This window comes from Vulpes lagopus, chromosome 7 (genome assembly GCF_018345385.1).
Source record: "Vulpes lagopus strain Blue_001 chromosome 7, ASM1834538v1, whole genome shotgun sequence".
NCBI lineage: Eukaryota > Metazoa > Chordata > Mammalia > Carnivora > Canidae > Vulpes > Vulpes lagopus.
This window is the reverse complement of record NC_054830.1, coordinates 54,327,495-54,342,978: the sequence shown is the minus strand read 5'-3', so window position 1 is coordinate 54,342,978 and position 15,484 is coordinate 54,327,495. Positions and strand designations below refer to the sequence as shown.

At 55.2% G+C, this 15,484-nt stretch overlaps 1 protein-coding gene across 3 annotated transcripts in view; it reads left to right on the top strand.

Annotated features, from left to right (window-relative positions):
- FBLN2 (fibulin 2) overlaps nt 1-15,484 on the top strand; it is an 88,605-nt gene that overhangs the window by 59,720 nt on the left and 13,401 nt on the right. For 2 of the 3 annotated variants that reach the window (XM_041762881.1, XM_041762883.1), the window contains 7 exons: nt 289-418; nt 2,721-2,901; nt 5,798-6,007; nt 6,626-6,739; nt 7,315-7,416; nt 9,388-9,528; nt 13,588-13,722. In XM_041762881.1, the coding sequence (XP_041618815.1) occupies nt 289-418; nt 2,721-2,901; nt 5,798-6,007; nt 6,626-6,739; nt 7,315-7,416; nt 9,388-9,528; nt 13,588-13,722 (1,013 nt within the window). The remainder of the gene's footprint in view (nt 1-288; nt 419-2,720; nt 2,902-5,797; nt 6,008-6,625; nt 6,740-7,314; nt 7,417-9,387; nt 9,529-13,587; nt 13,723-15,484) is intronic. The other variant, XM_041762882.1, reaches the window with a different exon arrangement.

Below are 15,484 nucleotides of genomic sequence, written 5' to 3'. Positions count from 1 at the left end.
AATGCTGACCCCCTCCCACACTGGTCAGGGATGGACGGTGTGGAGTCCAGAGGGCCCCAGACCTGAGGGTTCCTGGTTTAACTCAGAAACAGAACCCACATTCTTTGGCGGGAGATGTGCTGGGTTTGCCGATGCCCCTATCAGCAGCACAAGCCTGGCTTGCAGCAGACCTCCAGCAGGGGCTTCCTTCTCTGAGTCTCAGTTTCCTCTTCTGTGAAATGGGACAGGTTATCCCTCCTGGAGGAGTCCCAGGCACTCGGGTGAGGCTGAGGCACACCTCTGTTGCAGGACAGCCCAGAAGCACTGCTGTGTGTCCTACTTGAAGGAGAAGAGCTGCATGGCTGGCGTCATGGGGGCCAAGGAGGGCGAGGCCTGTGGGGCTGAGGACAATGACACCTGTGGCGTCTCCTTGTACAAGGCAAGCCTGATGTGGCATCTGTAGCCTGGGGGTGAGGTCCTCGAGGGCTGAGGGGATGGGGAGGGGGTGTGGTTAGACTCCTTGTGGGACTCCTCTGTGGGGAGTGACACTCTTGCCTGGTTTGGGGGGTTCTTCATCTGCATAGAAACACCATCAGCTATTATAGTGACCCGTTAATTCAGGAAATGTTTGTTGAACACCAGCGTGTCCTGGGCTGCTTTATGTACTAAGGAGGCAGGAATGAATAACATGTGAAAAGTCCTGCCCTCACGGGGCTTTCTGTTTCTGGTTTTTGGTGGTGTTGGGGTTTTTTTTTTAGTTTGTTTTTGTTTTTATTTTGTATCCAGTTTATTTCACTTAGCATCCTATCCTCAGGTCATCCATGTTGTAGCATGTGTTAGACGGCCTTCCCTTTTCAAGGCTCAATACCGATCCATCGTATAGCTGTAACACATTTCGTTTATGGCACTTGGGCTGCTTCTGGGTCTTGCCCGGTGTGAATAATGTTGCTGTGAATGGGGGGCGAAGAAGAGCCTCTCTCTTGAGGACAGACAGTATTTCCACTTCTGCTATGCTGGCTAGAACCTAGTCCGGTGGCCATACCCAGCTTCCAGGGAGGCTGGGGAATGCTGTCTTTATTCTGGAGAGGTCACACACCTGCTGAAAATCAGGAGGAAGGGAAAACAGACCTCGCGGATGGACAGCTGGCTGTCAGCAGCAGGGAACCAGAGCACACGAAGACAGTCCAACAGTTTCAGGAGAAACCACGAAAGGAGATGTTTGGAGTAGGCTGGGGGGCGGGTAGATGAAGAACCAGTGTCTCAAGCCTGGGTGCCTGGGACACGGACCTCTGGAGGAGGGTGCCATTTGGGAGATTTGGACTTGAGTTTTTGTCATGTCAGGATCTGTTTCTCGTGAACACTGATATTGGGAAAAGGACTTTGGGGACAAGCAGGTTTAGCATTCCACTTGCGTGTCTGTCTGTTTGACCCTGGACCAGCCCTCTTTTCTGAGCCTCATCTTCTCCATCTGTATAAAAAGGGGATGATAATACACATCGTATGGGGTGCTTGTGAGAATCAGAGATAATGGAAACTCCCTATGTGTTAAGTGCATAGTGGGTCTTGACTAAGTGGCAGTGCCCAGCATTGGGAAGTGCAGGTCTGGAGTGTCTGTGAGCTGTTGCTCTGTGACGCACCAGCTCAAAGCCTGCTGGCTTATGACTCGTTTAACCCATGAGTCAGGGTGGGTTTGCTGACCTCGGCTGCTCTGGCAGGGTTTGCTCACCTGTTTCCCACAAGCTGATGGCTCTCCTGACACTGGATAGTCTAGAAAACGGACTCCTCTCTGTTCCATGTGGTCTCTCCACCTCCAACAGTCTAGCCCTGAGGCTGTTATTCAGTGTGTGGCTGGGTTCCAACGCAAGGGGTAGAAGAGTGCAAGGCCTTTTGAGGTCTCAGCTCAAAACTAGCACACTGGCACTTCTCTCTCATCCTCCTGGCCAAAGCAAGGCATGAGGTTGGGAAAGAGATGCTTTCTTTTGAAAGGAGGAACTGAACTATTACATCACAAAGATGGTAGAACAGGGAACATTGAAATATTGGGGCTGTTGTTACAATCAGTCTACTATAGTCGTTTAAACAAATTAAATATTTTATTCTTGGAGGTAGACAGTCTGGGACAGGGGGTACCCAGGCTTCTATTTCTCTGCTCAGTCATCTTTAGCTGTAGCTTCCATCTTCACAGTTACCTCATGATCCCAGATAGCTGCTAGGGTTCCAGCCATCACATTGGTTCCAAAAAGGAGGAAGGAGAAGAGCAAAAGAGATATATTTCCAAGTTGATTCACCCCCAGTTTAAAGCTCCCTGAAAGCATCACCCAGTGATGTCACTCCTATCTCTAACTTCAAAGGAAATTCTGTCTTGTTAGGTGGCCTGAGTAGAATTGAGCTCTGCTAATAAATTTTGGTAGGGGGCTGGTTAATGGATGTGTCTGGGAGTTAGTGTGTAGTCCTTTTCCCAGTGGCCATTTATTAATCACTGCAAAAAACCTTGCATTAGCCCTCCTTTGAGCCACGCATGGGAAGTGGAAACCGATGACCCCTCTGTCCTGGGACGGCACGCACAGGGTGGAAGAAACGAGACAAGAATGGATTCATTCCCAATTGCCAGCTCCTCCCGAGCCTGGCCCTGGGCTGTGTCCTGGGGGCCCTGAGTGCATCCCACGGGCTCACAGGCCGCAGGAAGGCAGACGGGCTCTGAGGGGCCAGAGTACGGGCAGTGATGGCGCGTGTCTCTCCAGCAATGCTGTGACTGCTGTGGCCTGGGACTTCGTGTGCGGGCTGAGGGCCACTCATGCGAGTCTAACCCCAACCTGGGCTACCCCTGCAACCACGTCATGCTCTCCTGCTGTGAAGGTGAAGACCCCCTCATTGTGCCCGAGGTCCGCCGGCCTCCGGAGCCCGAAGCTGCACCTCGGAGAGGTGAGTGCTGCTCCCCAGGGGCAGAGCATATGGGCCGGTTGAGTGAGGGGCAGAGAGAGCTTTTGGGGCTTCTCTCCAAGGCTGGGTGCCCTCTTGCCTTCAGTGGGGACCCTGGGTCCACTGTCACCTGTGACTAAGGCACGAGCCTGCTCTAGACAGAGTTCTTCTATGGCCTCCAATGGTGGCCTCTGGCCTATTACTTCTGAGATGGCGATCCCAGCCAGCCATGTGGGTGCCATCCATTCCACCCACTGAACCACCAACTCCCTACTGCCCTGCCACTCTCCACTCTGCCTCCCTCCCATGTCTTTGTTCACCTGCGTATCCACACATCTTCTTCCCCATCCACTCTTCTATCCAACCATCCACTTCATCATCCCCTGCACACCCTCCTGGCCCATTTCTCTATGCATTTATCCTACTATGCCATCCATTCCCGTCTCCTCATCTGTCCACTCACACATCCGTCCTTCCATCCATGTGTCTACCCACTGACCCACTCACCGACCTGCCCGCTTACCCATCCGTCCATCCATCCATCCATCCATCCATCCATCCTTTATCTGTCCATCTGCTCATGTATTCACCCACCCACCCACCAGGAAGCCTTTTACTCATCCACTTATTCATTTACCTTCCTTCATCCATCTGCCCTCCATCCCTGTCACCTGTGTCTTGAGGGATAAACCAAGATAGAGAATGCGTTCGGAAATGGTGCCTTGCCTGCCTGACCAGCCCCTTCAGGCCAGCACTGCCATTCTCCCTGTGTTCTCAGTGCTTGGCCCCTAAGAGTCCCTAGTAAATAACTGAATAAAAGGTGGGTTTGTTTGGTGGCCTCCCCTTCACCACTATGAGCCCTGTGAGGGCTGATCAGGCCTGGGTCCTCTTCCCATGTGCCCCTGCCCAGAGCCTGCCCCCGGGCAGCCTTTGGCTATATGTGTGCCAGTGCAGAGCCTGGAGCCCGTGTTTGCTCCTGCCTGAGCAATCTTAAAGTTTCCAGCCCTCAGTGGAAGGGCTCCCCAGTCCTCCATATGCTCTGGCAACTGTTCCAGCTGCCATGTCCAGCTCCTGTCAGCCTAGCCAGGGATGTCTCCTGGACTCATGACCGTTAGCCTCCTTTGTGCCTGTGGGCCAAGAGGAGCCTGGTGAGGGTGTCCCAGTGAGTGCACAGAGACTCCGCTAAGAGGGACCAGCCAGCCTTACCAGGCTAGTGTGGAGACAGTTCTGTGTCCAGTCCAAAGGAAGTACCACCTGTTGGAGCTGGCTGGAGGGGCCTGGTTGAGCAGTGCTGGGAAGGTCTGGTTAGTACCCAGAAGGGTTTGGTTCACGGTATAGTCCGTGAGGAGGTTTGGCTCTAGGAGTCAGAGGTGGGGATGCGGCCCGGTAGGGTCCAGAGCCAAACGTGTGTGTTCCTCTCCTCCAATGGGGAACTGGTGGGTAACCTGGGCCTCAAGAGACATAAATGGTAGGGCCAAACTGACCTGGATTCCAGTCCTGCTCAGGTGACTGACCTTGGGCAAATCACTTTGCTTCTCTGAGCCTCCATTTCCTTCTGCCAGGAGCATTGTATGAAGAGCATGCTGGGGGGAGGGTAGGCTGAGCATGAACCCTAGAAATGCTCCCCAGCCTGCAGCCTACTCAGCAGAGCCCTGGTCCATCTGTTGCCCACCTGCAGTGCCAGGTCTTCAGGCTGGACCACCAGCTGTCACGGCCCTGTCTGCATGAACCAGGCCAGGGCTGATTGGGCTGAGCACAGTGTAAACACCCTTGATGTGAAACATGTTTCTCAGATGTGACCTCATGTAGTTGGTGTCTTGGGGGGCCTGGCTCCTGGGGCCAGTGAGCAAAGCTGAAGTCCCATGCTGACTGGGAACATGAAAGGCTGCAGCACCCCCTTCCCCATTCCATTACTGATATATGAAGAGCCTCCAAGGCACCTCAGCCCCAGAAGCCTTCTCTGCCACTCCCACCTGCTCCCCACTGCAGTGCCGGCAGGCTGGAGAGACCTAGTGCTGCCCAGGGTAACGTGGCTGTGGAAGGCCCAAGTGAGAGCTCAGATCCCCATCTGACAGAGCACATGTCTGGGGTCCTTTTTGTTGCTAGGGATGGTCCTCCCAGATGTCACTGAGATCAGGGGTCTAGATCCAGTTCAACACTTTAGCCAAAGCTTCCTGAGGAGTGTTATGGGCCTGGCCCTGGCATATTGCAGGGCATAAAGACTTGGACCTGGCTCTCATGGGTTCATTCTTATTGCTGAGGTCTGTTTGTTCATCTGTCCATTCATCCATGCATCCATCCATCTACCCACCTACCTATCCTTCCATTCATCCATCCCTCCATTCATCATCTGTCATCCATCCATCCATCCATCCATTCACCATTCAAGCATCCCTTCATTCATCATCTATCATCCCTATCTCCCTTCCTCCCTCCATCCATCCATCTGTATCTATCCATCCATCTATCCATCTATCCATCCATTATTCATCTACCTCATTCATCATTTATCATCCATTCATCAATCCATCCATTCATCTATCCATCCATTCATCCATCCATCATCTGTCCATTCATCCACCATTCATTCATCCCTTCATTCATCATCTGTGATCCATCCCTCCCTCCCCACTCCATGCATCCATCTGTCCATCCATTCATCCATCCATCCATCCATCCATCCATCATTCATTCCCTTATCCCTCCATTCATCACCTATCACCCATCTAACCATCCATCCATCCATCCATCCATCCATCTACCTTTGTCCATCTGTGCTCTTAGGTGGGCACACAGAAGGTTCTCATGAGGACCTTCACTGATTTCCTGGAGGCCTATAGTGTCAGCCACCTGCTGGGGCCAACCCGTGTCCCATCATGAGCACTGAACCCCACTCTAGTTTCAGAGACAGAGTTGGCGAACCGGGAGGCCCTATCCCTGGGCACAGAGACTGAGCTGCCCAACAGCCTGCCTGGGGATGATCAGGATGAGTGCCTGCTCCTCCCAGGGGAGCTGTGCCAGCATCTCTGCATCAACACCGTGGGTTCCTACCACTGTGCCTGCTTTCCTGGCTTCTCACTGCAGGACGATGGCCGTACCTGCCGCCCAGGTAAGGGCCCAGATGGCTGGGCAGGGGCTGATCTTGCCCGTGGAGCATGGTGTTCCTGTGATGGACACAATGGTCTGCTTCCCCTCCTGTTACCCAACACTCTGGAGCTTGTAAGAACTGGAGGCCCCTAACAGTGGGATTTGTAAGGCCAGGCAGACAGGTTGAAACCATTTGCTCCATCTGAAGCTCCCATGTGTGTGGGCAGCCTCAGCATCCCACCCTAGAGCCCAGTGCAGGGCCAGGACCCAGGCTACAGAGGCCCCCATCGACCCAAGTCAGTCTGTATCCCCAGCAGTAGGCCCGAGGTGGTCAACCTTCAATAGGCAACCTAGGAAGCTGCCTCGTTCCCTGGTCTGGGAGGCTCTCTGCCTGCCAGCTGTCCAGGGATAAATACATTTTTAGTCTAGAAACTCACTCCTCTCCTTCCACTCCTCCTCCGCTTCAGTAGCTGCAAGAGAGATCTTGCCTGGGGTATGTTGCTTTCTGAGCCTCAATTTCCTCTCGTGTGAAATGGGTAGGAGGGAATTAAACAAGACATGGTGCCCAGGGTGTAGGAAGAGCCTGAAGCCAGGCTGAAGGCATGAGCTGTCCCCCTTCTATCTACTCTGTCCATGACAGAAAGTGACCCCCCACAGCCAGAGGCTGCAGAGGAGTCTGCATTGAAACCAGAGTCCTCCCAGGTGGCCTCCAACACCATCATGCTACCAGTGCCACAACCCAACACCTGCAAAGGTAACCTGGGCCCTGGGGTGGCTCTGGACTGCCTGGTGGGGGCTCCTCAGTGCTGGGCATGTGCAAGATGGCCTCCTTCTGCTTCGGGGATTTGGTTGGTCTCACCTGTCTGAGGTCAGGAATTGAGAATGTAGCTGAGGAGGTGAGGTTGTAGGTGAGGGGAGCTAGGGTGTGATCTCAAGCAAGTCAGTTAGCAGCTTTTCATCTCAGTTCCTATAACACTGAGCGAATAGAATCCTTGCTTGAGAAACTGTCTTGGAGCCTGCGCGCAGTAGTGCGTGGAAAGTCCTCTTTCTTGGTCCTTCTGTCTCTGCATCCTTTCTCTCCCCCCTGCTCTGTCTTCTCTGTCCCCTCCTCTCCATCAGCACTGTCACTCCAGGGAGGGGTTTGGTGTCCGAGTGGTGATGGTGATGGGAGGCCCTGAGCATTGCCCCTGACACCAGCCGATTTACCAAGGGTCCTTGTGGAAAGGACCTGTGGCCGGGTTCCTTTGCTCCCAGGCCTTCTGCCTACAGGCTGGAGCAGGGCTGACAAGCCTGCTGGTCTCTGATCTCTGTGTGGTTTTTTTCCCCCAGACAATGGGCCCTGCAAGCAGGTGTGCAGTGTCATTGGGGACACAGCTATGTGCTCCTGCTTTCCTGGCTATGCCATCATGGCGGATGGTGTGTCCTGTGAAGGTGAGTACCACAGGGGCCGCTCTCATACCTGTGCAAACCTGAGCTGGCCTGTGCTGGGGAGCCCAGAGCAGAGACGGGGCAAATAGAATGAGGTGGATGTGTTCTGAGTGTGAAACTGAACTGAGTTAGTAAGGGAGTGTTTTTGGCTGCTGTGACACAGAGCATCAAATAGAGGAGCTGAAACAGCTCTTTCCTCTCATGTTACCATGTACAGGTGTGCACATGCCATCCAGGTGTGCACACAGGCTGGCCAGGGCTTTTCAGGCCACTTCTATCTTGTTTTTCTACCATTCTCGAGAGCAGAGCTTCTCAAACTTCAGTGTCCCACAGAGTCACCTGGAGGCCTGGTGACAGCATGGATCCTGAGAATTCCACAGAATCCTCAGAGATCTTGACCCAGTAGGGCTGGGGTAGGGCCCGAGAATTTGTGTTTCTGACAAGTCCCTGGACTTGGCTAGCCCTGTCTGTGTGGCTGAAATTGGTTTGTGGCCACCTTGTCCTTGTTCGAGCCACGTACAGAAGAGAAAGAGAGAGGTGCACGCCCTGTTGTTGTAAGGCAGGACCCAGGAGTGACGTTCATCCCCCCCACTTTTCTCTGATGGGGAGCAAGGCTGGGTAGTAGGTGCCCCAGTTGGATGGCACGTGCTTGGTTCTATTACTGAAACCACAGAAGGGACAGTAGATGTTGGTAATTCAGGGTCATAGAGGGACCAAAAGCATGTCCCTTTCATATCTGCAGTCCTGCTAGGACCAGGTCTTGTCCTGGTGGGCCTTCAGTGTAGCACGGCCTGCCACTATGAAGTGTGGGCATTGGATCTGGCACCTGCTGGGGTGCTTCCCAAGCGAATGACACCTTGAGAACAACCCAAGAGACCTCAAGACTATACCTTCTCATGTCTGGAGGCAGGACAAGCATGGAGCATGGAGATGGTCTAGGAAATGCTTTAGTTCAGGTTCAAGTTGAGATACGACCTCAGTGGGTGTCCAGGGGTAAAACAGTTAAGTCTATCTGAGAAAATATGCACATCCCTATCAGAAACTGAAACCCACATCCAGCCCCTTGGCTGGGACTGTGTTGTGATGTGCACAAAAACCATCCACATGCCCAGAGAGGGCGGGAGACTGACCCAGAGTACACAGCATGGCGGTGACTGGCCCACCTTTCTCCCAGGTGGGGGGAGCAGATCTCAGGTGCCCTCTGGATTTCCCTTCGCTTCCATCAAGGCCCTGAAAATGTGAGGAATGCATCTCTCCTGGTCGGGCATCCTTTGGTCCCCGTCAGGGTGTCCATGTCTCTCCAGGCCTCTGCAGGACCCCTGGCAGTAATGGCTGTGGGGTCCAGACCAGACGTTGCAGATAGTGTTCTAAGAGGTCAGCCTGCCCTGCAGGGAAATCCTGCTGGACTCTACCCTGTTAAATAATTGAAGAAGTTACACAACCATGAAAACTCAATAACTTTTTAAAAAATGACCAGATTTCAGATTTTTCTTCGAACTTCTGCCCACAAGGGGTTCACAGTCCTGGTCCCCGCCTAGACAGACCACAGGCCCCACAGTGCCCCAATGACTGCTTTTCCTGTGGATGTTGCCAGCCTGGTCCCCTACACACTTAAATTTCAAATCCCTGCTGTTGCGTGGCTCCCTTGGCTGCCCGGGGAGGTGGGAATGCCTCCAGAGCTGGGTGGGAGATGGCCCCTGATCCCACCCTGCTGTGTGACCCTGGCCAGGCTGCCTGTCCTCTCTGAGACTCACCTCACACCTGTCCTTCCTGGGGTTCTGGCTCTGACATCTTTGGACTGTATAAACTCCAACTTGGGCCTGAAGCCCAGAGGTATGGCTGGTGCCCTAGGAGGCCCCGGGCAGGTCCCTGCCCTTCTCTGGGTCTCAGTTTCCCTCTCTGTCCCTGAATGCTCCAGGACAGGCCATGCCCTTCTAATGGCACTTCTGTTTTTCCTCCTGCGGCTGTCACTAGACCAAGACGAGTGCCTCATGGGCACTCATGATTGTAGCCTGCGACAGTTCTGTGTGAACACCTTGGGATCCTTCTACTGTGTCAGCCACACGGTGCTCTGTGCCAAGGGCTTTATTCTCAACAGGCACCGGAAGTGCGTGGGTAAGCGAGAGCCCCTGCCTGCCGCCACCGTCACGGCTCTCTGCTCTGCTCCACGCCAAGCCACCACACTGTGGCCACATGCTAAAGGGCCTGCCCTTTGCATATGAGCTCTCAGCACCGCCAGCACCCACTCCTGCTCTGTGTCATGCCCTACATGTCCTGGTGTCCTGTTCCGCTTCTTCACCGATACCACCGGGAGGCTGCTTTCCCCAGGGACGTATGTGCCTGAGAGTCAGAAAACTAATTGATGTATGACTTGGCTGGGTCGCTGAAGTGAGGAGGTCATGTGTGCAGGCAGCAGATAGAGTCCATGGGGTCTGGAGACAGGGAGGCCTGGGTTTGAAGCAGGACCCCCTAGTAACCCTGTGGCCTTGGACAAAGGCCTCCCCTTCTCCACACCTCAGTTTCATTATCTGTAAAAAAGGAGGTGTTGATCCTCCTTTGGAGATGATGTGACCTGTATATGGGATAGCACAGGGCCTGGGGCACAGTAAGCATGTGATGTCAGCTGTTGAGATTATCCTTAGGTGCATCTGGAATCCCCTCCAGAGGTGAATGGATGGAGCTGGGGTCAGGCTGACCCAGCATTGCACCCCGACTCGGTGTTCATTTGCTGTGTGACCCTGAACAGTGGCGCTCCATCCCTGAGCCTGCTCCTCGCCTCTAACGTTGGGGTCAGTGGGGCCCAGCTCCTGGCCTGAGCATGGATGGGGCCGGTGCTTGGTACCAGCCCTTCCCTCCTGCCTCCTGGTGCATAGTGGCCTGGGGGCTGGGGCTTTAGGTGTGCCCCCCGGGCAGTGAGGAGGGCACACTTGATGCTCTCCCATGGCTCAGCGGTCTGATGTTTTCATGGAGGAAACGGGATGGTCCTCAACAGAGAGATAGACCCAAAGTAGCAGGGACTCAGGGCAGACTGTTGGAAATGCTCCAGCAGAGACACAAGCAGAGGGAGGCGTCATTCCAGCCTGGGGCATCTGGACACACTCCCCGTAGAAGGTGGCATTTGCATTGGTCTCCAAGGACGGATGGGACTTGGAAATCGGGAAGGGCATGCAGGGTGGAAGGAACTGCTCGAACAAAAGTGTGGAGGGAGGAACAGCGCAGAGTGTATCCAGGGCACGTGATCAGAGCCCCGTCTGTCTTCTGTGTGCTTGGGGACCATGTCCAGTCTGGACATGTTCTCTTCCTCACCCTCCGCTGCCGCTGGGCAGACGAGCCCACGGTGCTGGGCTGAGGGGCGGCTGCAGACATGTTTGCCCCTGGCCTCCAGCTGTCGGCACAACATGCGCCCTCCTGAACGTGCTTGTCAGTGGCTGGGCAGCTCTTCCTGTCTGGGTCGTGTCTGTATGTGTACGTCTGGGAAGGCAGATCCTGCCTGGGCCTGCGAGCACCCCTCCCGGGACGCCCTCGCCATGCCCGGGTGTGCAGGCTCCCGGATGGAAGCCCTCACACTGAAAGGGGTCACCAGGCAGACAGAAAACAGGTTCTGGGATTCAAAGAGCAATGGTGTATTTCATTCAGCAAAATTTATGAGCTCACATTCTCGTTCTTTCATGTCTCCCTCCTTGTTCTTTCTGTACAGACGCACCAGTGTCTCCTCTCCTCCCTCCTGCTCCACTGACATGCTCATTTTATCATCTGTTAGCGCTTGTTCTCCACCCCACTTCTTCATGCACAGATGAGTACCCATGTCTTCTGCAGTTCATCTGTTAGCTCCAGACATAGTTATGAACCCCGGCTGGTGAGTTGGGGGACTCGCACCTGCATGAAGAGTGTGCCCCCCTGCAGCCAGACTGCCTGGGTTCAAATCCTAGCTCTGCAACTTTCTAGTTGCAAGACTTTAGATGAGTAAGTTAGCCTCTCAGCCTGTTTCCCCATCTGTGAAATGACACAGGAGTAACACTTGTCTTTGTCATTGCGGAGATGGAGTTAGAATTCCCCAGTATTTGATGTCACTGTTACAATTCAACAAATGTGTCACACTGAGGCAGCCTGCATAGGTAGTGAGCTCCCTGTCATTAGAGGTATGTAAGCCAAAGTGGGATAGGGTGGAGCCAAGTCCTGAAGACTTCTAACGGATGTGTGACTTCTGCTATTTGTCTTTTGTGTCCTGCCCCTTGGGGACCATATAGGCCATGGGAAAAGTGTTCCAAGTGGGGTGTTCTGCTAGATGATGGGAAGGAAGTAGCTCCGGGTTCTGCAGCCCATCCTGCAGCAGCGTGGAAAGGGCACAGCTCTGGGCTGCGTGCTCTGCGTTCCCCTCTGGCTGCTGCCTGTGCAGTTATATCACTTCATTTGTGAAATAGCATCATACACCGCTGACCCCTGGTGACCCTCAGGTAGTGTCCGCTGCTGTTATTTATTCCAGTGACTCCTCCCAGGCTATTGGGGTTGTGGAGCTGTGGCCTCTCTGGGGTCGTGGGTATGCCTCTCCCTGTCACACCATCCTGTGAATCTTTGTCTTGCACAGCCAAGCCTTCCTAGGAACCTGCTGGCCTGAAACTCTCCCTTTCCACTGCCCCACTCCCCCACCAAGTCAGGGTCAGGCTGCCCTGTGTGCCGTTCGGTCACCTGTGATTTGGGGGGCCTCTTTCCCCAGCCATGTGCTCCCCTGCACCTGGTCTCCGTCATCCTCCTAGACGTAGCTACATGTCCCTGCCCCTGAGAAGCGACTCTGATAGTGCGGGGCGCAGAGACTCAGCTTTTCTCCCCCACATCTCCACCTTCGCTGTCCCGTCCCTGTTCCAGGCGGGCAGCTCCCTGAGGGCGGGCGCTATGGCCGACACCCCGCGTGGCCAGCTGGGCCTGGCACAGAACAGGTGCTAGTTACCGTGTGTCTAAGGGCTGACTGCACCGGTGGAGGATTGCGGTGCCTCCCGCCAGGTGGAGCGTGGCGGCGGCCGGCACTGGGCTGGTCATCCTTAGCACCAGGGCCGGGGCGGGTACTGGTGAACTCTCCGGTTCTCCTGCCCCCCACTTCTCTCACCTTTGCAGGCCTCTCCCCTTCCCAGTTGCTCATCTCAGTCAGCTCTTGGCCTCTTCTGTCTGTCGCTTATCCCCTAGGGGACCTCCGCCGCTGACCACTCCCCAGTTAGCATGCTCCCCCCACCCCCGTGAACTCACACGCGTGCCTGGCTGCCTCTTGACACACACTCGGTGTGTCCACAGGGTTCCCAGCCTTTCCTGCCAGCCTCACTCCCATCCCAGGTGCTGGCGCCCTGCCTGTTCGACTGCTCAGCCAGGAAGCTCTGCACACCTCTTGGTTCCTCTTTACCGCTCACGTCTGGCTCATCCATCACTGGATCCTGTGGGTTCCACCTTCACATTTCCAGAGCTGGACTGCTTCTCCTCGCCTCCATGGGGGGTGGTCCGAGCCCTGTCATACATCTCCTGTCCTAATAGCCTCCATGCTCACCGCTAGGGTATTCACACTCAGCCAGGGAACCCTGTCACAAATGAGTTAGACCATTTCTGTCCTCTGCTGGAACCGTCTATGGCTCCCCCCTCCCTCTGCATCCACACTCTCTTCTCTTCTCTCCCCTGCAGCCACACCCCCTCCCGGGCAGTTCTTGAGTCTGCCGGGCAGGCTCAGTCCTCAGAGTCCTAGTATCGTTGTGTCCTATGCCGGGAGTATCTGCTTGACTCATCCTGTCACCCCCTCAAATGCTTGCTCAAATGTCCTCCTGTCTGAGGATCCCTCCCTGACCTCCCTGCTGCGCCTCTGTATTCCTCATTCCCTTCACACTGCTCTGTTTTTTCCCACAGCACTCATGACCACCACCCTCCCAACTTTATGTTTATTTTTCTGTCGGGCCTCCGGCAGGGATCTGTCTGTCTTGTTCACCGCTGGATGTATTCCAGTGCCAAGAACAATGCTTGTTGGCACAGCAGACGCTCGATAAATCTTTGTTGAATGAATGGATGCATAGACAGGTGGACATCAACCACGTGTGGCTCTCTGGGTGGTGAGCACCTTGAGACCCTGAAGGCAAGGATGGCTGTGCCAGGCCCAGGTCCTGGCACCACCCTGCAGCCCCTGATGCCCCGCTTTCCCTGCAGACATCAACGAGTGTGTGACGGACCTGCACTCGTGCAGCCGGGGCGAGCACTGCGTCAACACAGTGGGTTCCTTCCGCTGCTACCAGGCCCTCACCTGTGAGCCTGGCTATGCCCTCAAGGATGGCGAGTGCACAGGTGAGGTGGGAAGCTGGAGGTCCCGCCCCTGATGTGCCAGGCCTCTTGCCCTGCCCCCCCCCCCCGCCCCCCGCCCCCCCCTGACCCCACCTCCTATCCCACCCTGACCTAGCCTGTCCCTGCCTTCTGCCCCACCCTCACCCCGCCTCCTATCCCACCCTGACCTAGCCAGTCCCATCTGTACCCCGCCCCTTGACCTGCCCCTGGCCTGACCAGAGCTTTCTGCCTCCGGCAAGCTCCAAGCACTTGGGTTTCTTGCCTGTGGGAATCCCACAGATGACGGTGTTTGGGGCAGAGTGGGGTGTCTGAGGCTGTTGGGACTTAGTGTGCTTTTGGCTTTGCTACCTTTGCTGGCATCTGGGTGCCAAGTTACTCCCTCGCCTTACCTCAGTTCCCATTGTACACTGGGGTGGAGCCCCATAGAAGGATCACTGGAAAATTCTAGCCTCCTAAGAAGAGGGAGAATTTTCATCAAACCATTTCAACAGATACTTCCTGAGCTGCTTTAATGTTCCTGGCAGGGTTCTGGATGGCAGAATATGGGCTGGGGTGCAGTGTCCTTGTCCCCGACCTCCTGATGAGGGAGACGGGGGGCCACACAAGCAAACGGAGGGCAGGGGTGGCTGGGCTGTGACTGGACTTGAAGCGGGGCCTCCAGAGAGGCTCTCCGTGGAGGTGATGTCATCCGGACCCGCATGATGGGAAGCTCTGGGGAAGGGGTCTCCAGGCAGAGGGAACAGCAAGTGTGAGGCCTTTCAGGAGAGCAGAGATCTTGGCGTGGTCAAAGAACAGAGAGTTTCGGGTACAAGCAGGCTGGGAGTGTGGAAGGAGGGCCCAAGGTGGCAGGCCCATTAAGGAGGAGAGTTGGAGTCTTTCACGTGTGAAGGTGAGCATTTTGGAGTTTTTTTACTAAAAATGTCCAAAAGAATGTCACCCAAGAGGTAAGATCTGGGGTGCTGGATTGTGGTAAACTTCGGAAACCAGGGATGAGAATTGGCCAGGAGGCTGGGCATGAGCTCAGGGAGGTGGATTAGCAAGCTCCACACTGGGCCCTGAGCTGGGGGCAGAGGAGAGGTGAACCCAGTCCCCTCAGCACACACGTGTGTGCACACAGATCCGGGGCCAGCCCCCATCTGAGAACCCTGACACCCGGGGAGGGGAGGGCCACCTGTGCCCTGGACGTGTCCCACGACCCCTGCCGCTGTCATCTCGGGGTGCTGCCTGCCTCCTTCTTAGACCAGAGCAGCTGCAGATGGGCTTCCATCTCAGGCATCAGGTGGTCTCTGGACAGAGGCCATACTGGTCCCAGTTTGGCTGCTTAGAACCCAGCACAGGGTCCCCTGGACACTGGGCTGCCCTGGAAAAATGGTGGAAGCCTTGGCAAACAGACGGGGTGGACAGAGGGAAGAAGGCCAGGTGGGAGGACTGCAGGCAAACGGACACACAGGCCTTGGTCCGACAGTCAGCACAACTGAGTGATCTCCGCCATGCCGCTAATGCTGAGTGTCACCTTTCTGCATCCTGTCTCTTTCCCCATTGGTAAGAAAGACCTGGTGTGCCTGCTGCAGGAAGCCTGAGGGAAGGTGTGATGCGAGTACTTTGTAGACACAGAGGTCAGGGGCCCTCCGTGACTTGCTCAGTGCCACACAGCTGCTGGCGGACAGCAGTGCCATCAAGGCCCAGCAGCTCCAGCCTCAGCACACCTCCCGAGAAGCCTGGACACATGCCCTTGGGGATTTGGGCATGCATCCTCGGTCCTACC